The sequence below is a fragment of the Rhinopithecus roxellana genome, chromosome 8 (genome assembly GCF_007565055.1).
Source record: "Rhinopithecus roxellana isolate Shanxi Qingling chromosome 8, ASM756505v1, whole genome shotgun sequence".
Taxonomy (NCBI): Eukaryota; Metazoa; Chordata; class Mammalia; order Primates; family Cercopithecidae; genus Rhinopithecus; species Rhinopithecus roxellana.
In genome coordinates, this window is record NC_044556.1 from 109,256,160 (window position 1) to 109,268,060 (window position 11,901).

At 42.3% G+C, this 11,901-nt stretch overlaps 1 protein-coding gene across 2 annotated transcripts; it reads left to right on the forward strand.

Moving 5' to 3' along the window:
• The first annotated feature begins 1,416 nt into the window (after positions 1-1,416).
• LOC104654195 (cytochrome c oxidase assembly protein COX20, mitochondrial) lies at positions 1,417-11,057 on the forward strand. Of its 2 annotated transcripts, none has more exons than XM_030936111.1 (4): positions 1,417-1,537; positions 7,936-8,050; positions 8,186-8,249; positions 9,015-11,057. In XM_030936111.1, exons 1-4 carry the CDS (start codon positions 1,448-1,450, stop codon positions 9,148-9,150), a joined length of 405 nt encoding a protein of 134 aa, XP_030791971.1. In that variant the 5' UTR covers positions 1,417-1,447; the 3' UTR covers positions 9,151-11,057. The 2 variants fall into 2 exon arrangements, with proteins under 2 accessions (XP_030791971.1, XP_010351585.1); XM_010353283.2 differs by having other exon boundaries at positions 1,435-1,869.
• Positions 11,058-11,901: the final 844 nt, after the last annotated feature.

The following is an 11,901-nucleotide window of genomic DNA, read 5'->3' on the forward strand; positions in this document are numbered from 1 at the left end:
GGCTAGAGTGCAATGGCGCGATCTCGGCTCACTGCAACCTCCGCCTTCCGTTTTCAAGCCATTCTACTGCCTCAGGCTCCCGAGTTGCTGGGATTACTGGCGCCCTCCACCACGCCAGGCTAATTTTTGTATTTTTAGCAGAGACGAGGTTTCACTATGTTGATCAGGCTGATCCCGAACTCCTGACCTCGTGATCCGCCCGCCTCGGCCTTCCAAAGTGCTGGGATTACAGGCGTGAGCCTCCGCGTTCCGGCACAGTATGTAGTTTCCAACTACAATTTCAGAAACAAAAACAAAAAACAACCCCAACCCCCACCCCCCCACACACAAAAACCTCACTTTAAAAAAATTAACTGGGATACATACACATTCTACACCGTGTACTTTACTGGGATCGTAGAAAGGTATTAAATGGGCATGCAAGTAAGGTCTTCACGGAATAAGAATACGCCCAATGAACAGTACTTATGAATTCGACATCGTTAACACTGAGCGCTTGCTGTATGCCAGCGAGCAGCGGAGTTCGAAGCAGCATGACTTTGCACAATGACATACTCCACAAGTCCAGTCTCCCAGGAGTGCCCTTTGAAATACATATAACCTGAACGTGAAATGTGAAAGTACATAAAGGAGGCATAAGGTTAAAGGGGAAAAATTATAAATACCAGACAAAATTGCATTGTATTATTTTGATGACTGAAAAACGGGCTCGACCCTGCATGCACGCGTTCTCGATTTGAGCTCGCCAATATGCAGTATTTTGTTTCACGTTATGGTGCAGTCGTAGGAAAGAGTGAAACGTGGAACACGACTTCACATCAAAAATGCACGTTGCAGAGGCATTTTTCTTCGAGGACGCAGGAAGCCTTCACCCCACGCGCGCCCTCCCCGCGAACACCAACGTCCTGACGCAAATTCATTAGCGAGCTGCTCCCTCCATTTTGTCCCCAGTCTCCTTTAGGCGAACTGCGCGGTGCTATTTTAAAGCCACTTGGTAATCAAACTATAAAAGGGAGGAAGTGGGGTGGGCGTGGGAGCCCCGTTTGCGCGAGGCAGGCGCTGGGGACTAAATGGCTGCTGGTGCGGAGTGGGGCTGCCCCGGCACCAAAGGCTCGTCCCGTGGCCGGAAGGACAAAGGACACTTAGGGGACGGGGGCCGCCGAGCCAGCGCGGAGCGCCTTCCCGGTCGGTGGGCTGGGGCGGGCTGTGGGCTGGGGCGGGCTGTGGGCTGGGGCGGGCTGTGGGCTGGGGCGGGCTGTGGGCTGGGCGGGCTGTGGGCTGGGGCGGGCTGTGGGCTGGGGCGGGGCTGCGCCGACCCCCGCAGCGGGGCCCACCCCGCGGGACAAAGCAGCGGCGCCGCGCCCGCTCCCTCCGCCGCGGCCCCGCCCCTCAGCGCGCGCCCCGGGCTCGTGCACGTGAGCACGCGCGCCGGAGAAGACGGTTGGAAATGGCGGTTGGGGCGGAGGAGGGGGCTGGGGCGGGAAGCGGAGCTGTCTGGCTCGGTTCCGCCCCCGCCCCGCCAGGAATCCGGGAGCCGGTTTGTTTCCCGAACCCTTCTCCTTCCGTGCTCCCGACCTTGCAGGCTGTGTGCCGGGCTGGGAAGAAAGTGTGACCCGTTCGATGGAACAAAGGACATGACAGCCCAGGCACCAGCCCGTCCCGGTGCGGCCACTGCGGAGTATTAGGAACGTTCCCTAAAATGGCGGCCGGCGCGTGGGGACAGGGCGGGAGGCGGCGGCGCAAGGGGGCGGGGCGGGGCGCGGCTGGCCAGGCTTCTGCTCCGGCGACCCCGGCGGTGAGGGCGGGTGGAGCCGCGGAGTCGTCCTCATGGCCGCCGCGCCTGAGCCCAGTGAGCCCAAGGAGAGGAAGGTAACCCGGGGGTCGGCGGGGCGCGCGCCGCTGGGGGGCGGTAGGGACGGTCTCCGCGGAGCTCCGAGGCCCGGAGCACGTGCCACTGGCTTCTCTGCCACCCATGGGCTTGAAACTTAACTGTTCCTAGTCCTTATCCCCGGCCCCTAACATTTTAATCTAAGTTGCCGGGACAAAATTGATCAAAACTAGGGGGAGGAGGGGACCAGTAGTACTAATGAGTTACTACAGGTCATTATGAAATAAACTAACAATACTGAATCTTTTGGCGAGAAAATTTTGCCGCTAAGGGCACTGCACTGTAATTTGCTAGTAAAGGCTAATAGTAGAGATTAAAGCTCCCTGAGGACAGGTGCCTTGTCTTTAACACGTTGTATTCATCACTTTTAACACAGGAGTAAGTAATTGATGAGGGATGACTTGATTGTACTACGATAAGATGGTTAAGATTTCTTCCCCATCACCAGTAGCCTCCCCAGCTGGTGTCCCTGTACTGTCTCCTGAATCCACCTTCCACTATTATCCGCTGGCCCCTACCAGTCTGTAAACTGGACAGTTTTCATCCCTCTGCCTAACATCCGGTCGTAGCAGCCCATCCCATCTCTTTAAGGATAAAACCCAAATTCTTGGTATAGTAAAGCTAAACCAAGCGCTCTCCCTGGGCTCCTGTGTTTCACCAAAGCCGACTTAGGTACTTTCCCCATCTTCTCAGGCATCCTGTACGTCGTTACACTTATCATATTGGAAGGCAATAAATGATCTTGCGTGGGCTCCTTATTAAGAGCAGGGAACCCAATTTATGTTCTCAGGGCAGAACAGGTATTCAGAAAAGGATAATGCAAGAGGAAAAAAGTATAAACTATGGAGATCGTAACATTGGCTAATCATGAGCAAGTATTTATAGAAGACCCCACTGTGTGCTAAACGGCTCCTAATATATACTTTTAAGATACTCTCTCAGCTTGGAAATTTTGCTCACTTCTTGCTCTTGCTTGCTTCTCTGGTGGGCTTCCATCTAAATTTGGCCAAGACATCAGATCATATGGTTAATATTAACACATATTGTATAAATTGTTTTCATACTTAATAGCCAACAGGTTTTGTCAGTTTACGTACTACTACTGGTGCCTTATCTATTTTTACTCTCCCATACACTGCCCATTAGGAATAAGCTTAGTGGTTTTTTTTTTTTTTTTTTTTTTAAAGATCCTTGCATACACACAGTAAATCCTAGATTCAGTTTTGTGATAAACACTGGAATCCTGAATGGGACTTTTGGTAGGAGACAACTGCTTTTTTTTAAAGGTCATAAAGGTGGTTTAATCCATTGGAAATTTAAAAAAAAAAAAAACTTAAAGGAGGATCAACATTGACCTATTTAATTGGCCCATCAGTAAGTAGCAAAACAATATTGTAGTTGTTGAAATGAAGATAGTTATAAGCCTCAAACTGAGCATGGTCAGAGGTGGGAGGCCAAAAACCAAAAAATCGCTCATGAAACAGTAGTACCTATCAGAGCCCATCAAAAAGCTAATTAAATTAATAGAAGCTATGACGAATTAACAGCCCAAGGTACTGTCAGAAAAGCAGCCTGTGGTATTTTTTTAAAAAGTATTTGTCAGTGATCATTACAGCACAACCCAGGGAGAAGGATTATTTTAAGAATTAGCAAACCTAAAGTAAAAATGGGAGTTACCAAGCTGGCATACCTTGATAGAACTAGCCCCTAAAATCTGTTCTCTGCCACATTCTTGTCCTTCAAGAAACTTTAAAATGTGAAATTTGGTACATGTAAATTCACATTCAGGTAAATTCTTAATTCATCCATTCAAAATATATTTACAGAGTACCTACTGAGTATTAGGCACTAAACTAGGTACTAGACTGATCAAGACAGGAAAAATCCCTTTAAGGAGCTGACATTCTACTCGGGGAATCAATAAGCAAGCCTTCTACCGAGCCAGTGATGCAGAGATCAGGAGAAAGGCAGCATGTGTTCGGTAATAACCGTCTCGGCTTGTGAAAGGAATGGCAAGGCCACTGTGCCTGGACTAGTGGCCGAGAGTGGGATATGAAAGAGCACGGGATCATGCTGGGCCTTTGGAGCAATGTAAGGATTCTGAGCATAATGGAAGGCTGCAGAGGATTTATTATAGTCATCTGATACACATTTTTGTGAGTAGAATCAAGATCTGAAAAGGTACTGTTGATAGATGGTAATCTGATAAGGACAGGTTGAGCTTCCCACTTCAAAAAAAAACCCAAACATTTTCTTTTGCTGTCTTATCAGTTTCAGATTTGGGATGCTCAACCTGTATTAGCAATGAAGTTGGTGGGCAGTGGTTTGGCTGAGGATGTATTTAGAATGTAGATCCTTCCAGACTTGTTAATATATTCAACATGGATTTGATGAAGGAATCAAGGATGACTCTTAGGTTTTGAGTCTGAAAATTTGGTTGAGTAGTGTGCCATTAAGAAGCAGGTTTGGAGGTGAAAATATATTTTGCAAATACTAGGTTCAAGGTGCTTTTTATACATAAAAGTGTCCTTCAGCAGATGAATGAGGCCGAAGCTTGGGAGAGATGAGGGTTTGATTGAGAAATCTGGAGTCATATAATGGCATTTAATTGAAAGCCTTGAGAAACCTAGGAAGAGACTGGATATCAAAGGAGGTAAGAGTGGCACTTCAACATCAGAGGGAACAGCAGCAACAGAGATGTCAATGAAATTGAAAACCAGGAGACGTATTTGAAACCAAGTAAAAGTAAAAGTTTCAAAAACAAATGATAATTTGTGCCACATATGCTGAGATGCAGACTAAGACAGACTGCAGTGGATGTCTTTTAGAGCTCTTGAGTGGTGTCAAGTTCAGTGGATAGATGCCTCACTCAAGTGAGTTAAAGGGAGAATGGGAGGTTTTAAGTAGAAAAGCACACCTAAACTCAGGAAGTTTTGCCCGGAAAGGATGGTAATTTAGGAGGCTGATGAGGGAAGAGGGAATTTTTGTTTTTTTTTTTCAGATGAAGTCTTGCTGTGTTGCCCAGGCTGGAGTGCAGTGGTGCCATCTTGGCTCACTGCAACCTCCGCCTCCTGGGCTCACGCGATTCTGCCTCAGCCTCCCAAATAGCTGGGATTACAGGCATGTGCCACCATGCCTGGCTAATTTTTGTACTTTTAGTAGAGACAGGTTTTGCCATGTTGGCCAGGCTGGTCTCAAACTTCCGACCTCAGGTGATTTACCCACTTTGGTCTCCCAAAGTGCTGGGATTACAAGCGTGAGTCACTGTGCCTGGTCAAAAGGGTTGATAGTAAATTATTGCAAGTAAAAAAACTAACGGTGCAAATGAAAGGGGTAGCTACAGAAGCCAAGCCCTAGAGTACGCGAGAGGGAAATCAAGTGCCCAAGTGGGAAGACTAGTGTTAGACAGTCTTCCTTTGCAATTCATCCTTTGCAACCAGAGGAAAGACAAATACGGGCACTGAAGCAGATTTAGTGGTGGAACATCAACTGGCTCTAATTTGATCAGATCTGTTTCTATACTTTATTGACATTCTGGCTTGGAAACTCTTGAGCTTTCCTTAGATCCATCAGGGTGAGCTGGTAAAGCTGCTTTTGTAAATTTAAGCTTTAAAAATGTCTAACATTTCCTTAATTTATTTTTAAGGGTTCCCATTTGTTAGTGGCAAAGAGTTAAATCTTAAGTTTGCAGGCTACTTAAGGAATAGAAATGTTTAAGGTATGTATATTATGAACGGAATATTTCCATATATAAATAGAATACTTCAAAGGGAGTTATGCCCAGGATCCTTTATTCATCTGCACTTCTGAGCATTTTACAGTTCAGCGTACTTGACTGTAAAGGTATACAGGCTCAAGTCGTTGCATATTCTTCCCATTTTGATAGAAATTGCAGGGATTTATGTACTGAATGGTATTACTTCTTAGACATGTGACAACTGGAAAGCTGCCCACGGAACCCTTCAGCCTTGGTTATTTCTTAATGATGTGGTTTGGCACAATGGAAATGTCATAGGCTTTGGGGTGAAACTGACTTCTACCTCCACTCCTGCCAACTCTTATTAGCCTCTTAAGTCCCCGAGCCTGTTTCAGAGGTAATCTCACAGAGAGGCTGGAGAATTACAAAACATGTAGAGAGCCTGGCACTATTACTCATCCACCCCCACAACCAGCAGCTCTTAATTATGAGATCAACCACCATTATTTTAGACCAGAGAGTTGTGTTGGGGATTGGGTTTGTTTCAGAAGGCACTATTTTAAATAGGATGTGTAGCTTCTATTTAGATATTTGCCTTTAAAGCCAGCTGAGCTATTTTCCTATAGTTTGCAAATTTACTTTTGTTAAAAAAATTAAAATTTCCTAAAGCAGTGTTTCCCCAGTCTGATAGTCATCAGAAAAAACCACCTGGAGTTTTCTAAACAGATTCCAATGAATCTAAATCAGAATCTGCGAGTGGGACTAGAAAATACTTAGTTCTACCCTGTGGTAGAAGCTGGTCTCACACTCACATCTTTGCACCTAAGACTAGAGATAAAACTGGTACTAACCCTCTGGCCCCAGCATCCCATCCTTGGGGAAATAGGGTAGTTTAGGGGTAGTCCTGGACTGGAGCGGTAAGTCCAGCATTCCCCATTTGCATAACACTACCTGCATGATCATATATCCCCTGAGCTTTCATGCTGATAGGAGGAAAGTCTTTTTGCTAAATGAAATCCCCCAACCTCTTGGTAATGTGAAGAACTGTACTGCAAAGCTTTGAAACAATCCTGTGTTAGGCATGCAGTTGGGAGCAGGGGGCCAGACAGGGAGAGGGAAAAAATGGAATAGAATGATCCAAGAGTAAATAATTTTTGCTTTATTATGAACCAAATCACATTTTGTCTCTTCCAACAGATGCTTGAGCCAAAGAAGCAAACATAGGCAGAAATACAATTGAGAATATATATCTTCATGTTTCAGCCTCTAATCTGACTTGCGTTTTACTGTCCTTTCCCCATTTCTTCTAACCTCCTTTGCCTTACAATATATTACCTTCTAGGTATCACCTCATCCTACAGAATCCTCTTCTAGTTTTAATGTCCTGCCCCAAATACTAACCCGTTGAAGATAACTATAAAACCTTTAAATGGACAGTGGTTCCTTTTAAAAGCAGCCTTACTGAAAATCTGGTACACACTGAATCAAGTTTTAGAAAACAGTTACAATGACTTTTCTAAACTTTTGTGTTGACAGAAATGCCAGTTCAACAGTGTGACTGTTCTTTCAAATGTCTGTCTTGCCGCCCTAGAGTGACAGACATCCAGTTAAACATATTGGGAAAAAGAAATACATAAATCCAATGAAGACTGTAGAAAAAGAAGTCATTTTAGCACTTGAAGGAACTTCAGTCATCTAACCCAACCCGTTCATGTTATAGATTGAGACCATGGAGATAAAAGTAGCCTATAGAATACAAGTTAGCGGCAGATCTGAGATAAAAATCCCGGTCTTTGGATCCGCGGGTTTTTCACCACACCTAGCTATCGTTACCATGTATTATGAACAAAGAATCAAATATAATCAAGTGCAGCCTCACGTCACAGGCAAGAAAAGAGACTAGAGTTTAATATATTGTCCATGTTTATCTTAACATGAAACATTTACTCTTACAACCACAGTTGATGTTAACCTAGCTAATAAAATATGAAAGGTTTTTAAATGGCACTACATAAGCAAACATGACTCAAATTACTTTTTCCATTTCTGCTTCCCAAATTATTGGAATTATTGAAGCAAACTATGCTGCTTTCAATTTCAGTGATAGCCATAAAAGTTACCCTATTGCTTAAGGGTGTTCTGGTCCAATTTTTAAGGCTTTCAGATTTAAAGATTCAGACTGCATACCAAAGCTGGACAAAGACAATACAAGCTGATTTAGGTTGTCACATGGCACATATTCTAGTTTAAACCCTTAACTACAACAAAATAAATGGTGTTATCATTTTTGCCAAACCACCCCAAAATGAAATACTTTCTTACTCAATCTAGGTTCTTTTTTTCATTCTAGGCCTTTAAGCTCCTAGGATTTTTAGATGTTGAAAATACTCCCTGCGCCCGGGATTCAATATTGTATGGTTCATTAGGATCTGTTGTGGCTGGCTTTGGACATTTTTTGTTCACTAGTGAGTATCTGTGTTTATTTCTCTATGTACTAAAAAAAGCATTTCTCTATGTGATGAAAGATTTTTTTTCTAGATGGAGTAATGTATATAACAGGCAATTATATTCTAATTGACTGTCATGCTTATTTTTGACAGGTAGAATTAAAAGATCATGTGATGTTGGAGTAGGAGGGTTTATCTTGGTGACTCTGGGATGCTGGTATGTTTGCTAAGTATTCATAATAGGTTATCTAGTTCAAAAAGCACGTTTTTTTCAGAGCAATCTCCCACTGTGAGATACTCACCCTCAATGAAGAACCTTGACTTTTAAGGGCATCTTCGTGGAAATCTGTCTTAGAATGCTTGAACACTTAAATGCGCATTAGATATTCCATTACAAAGCAAGCTGTGGTTTTTACCCTTCACTTAGGAAAGCCTCAGCCATTTCCCTTACCCTAATACTTATTTCATCCCTGCTTATTCATATCTGAAAATGCTACTGTAAGAATGTGTTTATAACCACTGATGAGTGAAAATATGGATGAGCCTCAAATATTTGCCAGACCTAAGAGTACGATATGTGCATACTATATGGTTCCATTCATACATGAATTTCTGCAGTGAACTATTTAAGGTGATAGAAATAATTTTATATAGACATAGCATTATTATCCTGTTAATAACGAGCAAATACTAGTTTCTTCTAATAACCAATGCTATCAGAAGACTTAAAAGTCATGGATTTTATCACTTTACAAATTGTTATGTAGACATCCTTTTCTTTCCTAATAAAAAAGAATGTGTTGATAGTATTCTGACACCAAAACTGCCCAAAAATAGCACTATAAATTAGAACATTCATATTTTTCAGTCTCAGGGTAGTCATCTGTAAGTATTTAAGTTCTGTGTGATTTATAGAGAATTTCATAAATTAATTTCTGTAGGACTTTATATTAACAATTTATTCATATTCTTTTCTTCCAAGGTTTCATTGTAGGTATAATTATGCAAAGCAAAGAATCCGGGAAAGAATTGCCAGAGAAGAAATTAAAAAGAAGATATTATATGAAGGTACCCACCTCGATCCTGAAAGAAAACACAACGGCAACAGCAGCAATTGAACAATCTTGAGCACAGAAAAGTCGATGTGAACGAAGTTAATTAAGATCAGCCACACAAAACGTTTCATGTGCAATAAGCTCTCAATCAAGTAAATAAAGTTTAAGTTGTAGTCATTTTTTCCCCCGCTTGTATGGAATGAAAACTTGCCAGTTGATTCTGGCCCTATGTCTGCTGCCAGGAGAGCATTCTTACATGTTACATGTAGTGAACGTGTCATACTTCAAATGTGTCTGCTGCCAGGAGAGCATTCTTACATGTTACATGTAGTGAACGTGTCATACTTCAAATGTGAACAAATTTATTGGCAGTGTGGCAAAGAATGATAAAGCCTAGTGTTTAATGTACTTGGAAAGAGTTTCCTTGTAGTAGTAAGTATAGAGTTTAATGATAAGGAAACTTCCCTTAACAAAAACCTCAACCTTATCACTAGCCCATTAAAAAGCAGCAACTACTTACTGACTTCTTATAAGATTTAAAACGAAGGGATTTTATCACTTTGCAAATTATTTTTTAAATGCATTCATCATTTGACCGTATTCTCCCATTTCTTAAAATGTGAGTCATCTTCCAAAAGAGTTGTTTTTAACTGCCCTAAACATTTTTGGGAAAGTATGCAGGGTTTAAATTTTTAAGTATAATTAGTTTTGAATTTAAATATGCACATGGAGCTTGTTAGGCAGACTGATGCAATAGAAAAATAATTGCAGTATTACTATTAATGTAAACAATCCATTTGAAAGTCAATGAGCTGCTCCCATTAAAATATTATTTAAAATACAAGAATACCCACAGCATCTAACTAAATCCTCAGGATTTATTCTCTGGAGAAATTCTCCCTTTCTAGGAAAATGAAGTTATTCCTGGTTTTAATCGGTACAATTACTTTAAGAAAATCTATTAAATATAACAAAACACAAGCTAGATGCTTAAGAAATGCTTAAAGAAATACTGGGGGAAGACACCAGCAGTCAACAAGATTGTGGCCATTTCTGGTCCTATTATTTTGATGTACTATGGAAGGCTCAAAAACAGCAAAGAAGAAAATATTTTGATCTACATCTTTATTTCTAAAGAAAAATGGAGCCTGCTCCAGTTCAATTCACAAGAACATTTTCCCTCCCATGCCCACCTTTTCTTGTGGCTGTCACTAGGAAGGTTATGATGCAGAGGCTGTGTGGTTTACCAAATGCTTTAACTTAGCAGTGAATGACACTGTCAAACACATGTTGAGGGAAAATTTTTACTGATTCACAAAAAGGAAGACAGTTTGCCCACTCTTAGTGGCAAAAATCAAAGTTGCATGCAGTCTACATTATCCAAATTAGTTGTAACCAAATTGTTAAAAAATTCTGCCAGGCACGGTGGCTCACACCTGTAATCCCAGCACTTCGGGAGGCCGAGGCAGGCAGATCACCTGAGGTCAGGAGTTCAAGACCAGCCTGGCCAACATGGTGAAACCCTGTCTCGTCTAAAAATAAAATTAGCCAGGCATGGTGGTGCATGCCTGTGGTCCCAGGTACGCAGGAGGCTGAGGCAGGAATCACTTGAACCCGAGGTGGGGCGGGTGGAGGTTGCTGTGAGATTGCGCCACTGCACTCTAGCCTAGGTGCCAGAGTGAGACTCCCTCTCAAATTAAAAAAAAAAAAAAAAAAATCCATAGTATATTCAACCATGTTTTCAGAGGCAGCACTGCATGAATGCGGGAAAATATTGATGATCACTAATCAATAATCTGATAACTGTGGACAGGCCACTTATGCTCAGTTATCCCTTGGTATCCACAGGCCCAAGTCCCTTGAAATAAAATGCCCTCATATTTGCATATAATCTACATACATTTTCCCATATACTTTAAGTCATCTCTAATTACTTACAATACCTAATATAAAATAAATGCCCTGTAAATATAGTTATTATTTTTCTTTTTTTGTTGTTGTTCATTGTTATTTTTTGTCTTTACCTCCAGTATTTTCAACCCACAGTTGGTTGAATCCAAGGATGCAGAACTGGAGGACATGGAGGGCTGACGTGTAACATAGTAACATACGTAACATGTAAAACAGGTCCCTTCCAGCACTAGCACACTGCAATTACATCTTACCCTGAGTAAGAGAGAAGCTCTCTCTTGGCTGGTAAAATTTCCAATGTCTTCACCAATAACAAGGTTAGCTCATTTTCACAGCAGTTTGCATAAACTGGAAACCTGGATAAAAACAAATTTGTAACATTTGATTGGATTATTTTTTAAATGCTTCATGTATTTACATGATAATTTTTATTCTTGTGCTATTAAGATTTTACAAGTGTTATTAATAAATTACTGAAGTCTGGAACACCCACCCTCAATAAGGAGAAACCGGTAGACACTTCCAGTCTCTCCTACCAATGTCTACCCTACCATCCAACTTCACGTGCAAACTGTATTTAGTTTTTTGCCAAACCTTCAATGCACTGTGACCCTTTTTTTCTCTTGAGATGGAGTTTCATTCTCGTTGCCCAGGCTGGAGTGCAGTGGCATGATCTTGGCTCACTGCAACCTCGACCTCCCGGGTTCAAGCGATTCTCCTGCCTCAGTCTCCCACGTAGCTGGGATTACAGGTGCATGCCACCACATCTGGCTAATTTTTGTATTTTTAGTAGAGACAGGGTTTCACCATGTTGGCCAGGCTGGTCTTGAACTGACCTCAGGTGATCTGCCTGCCTCAGCCCCCCAAAGTGCTGGGATTACAGGCGTGAGCCACTGCTCCTGG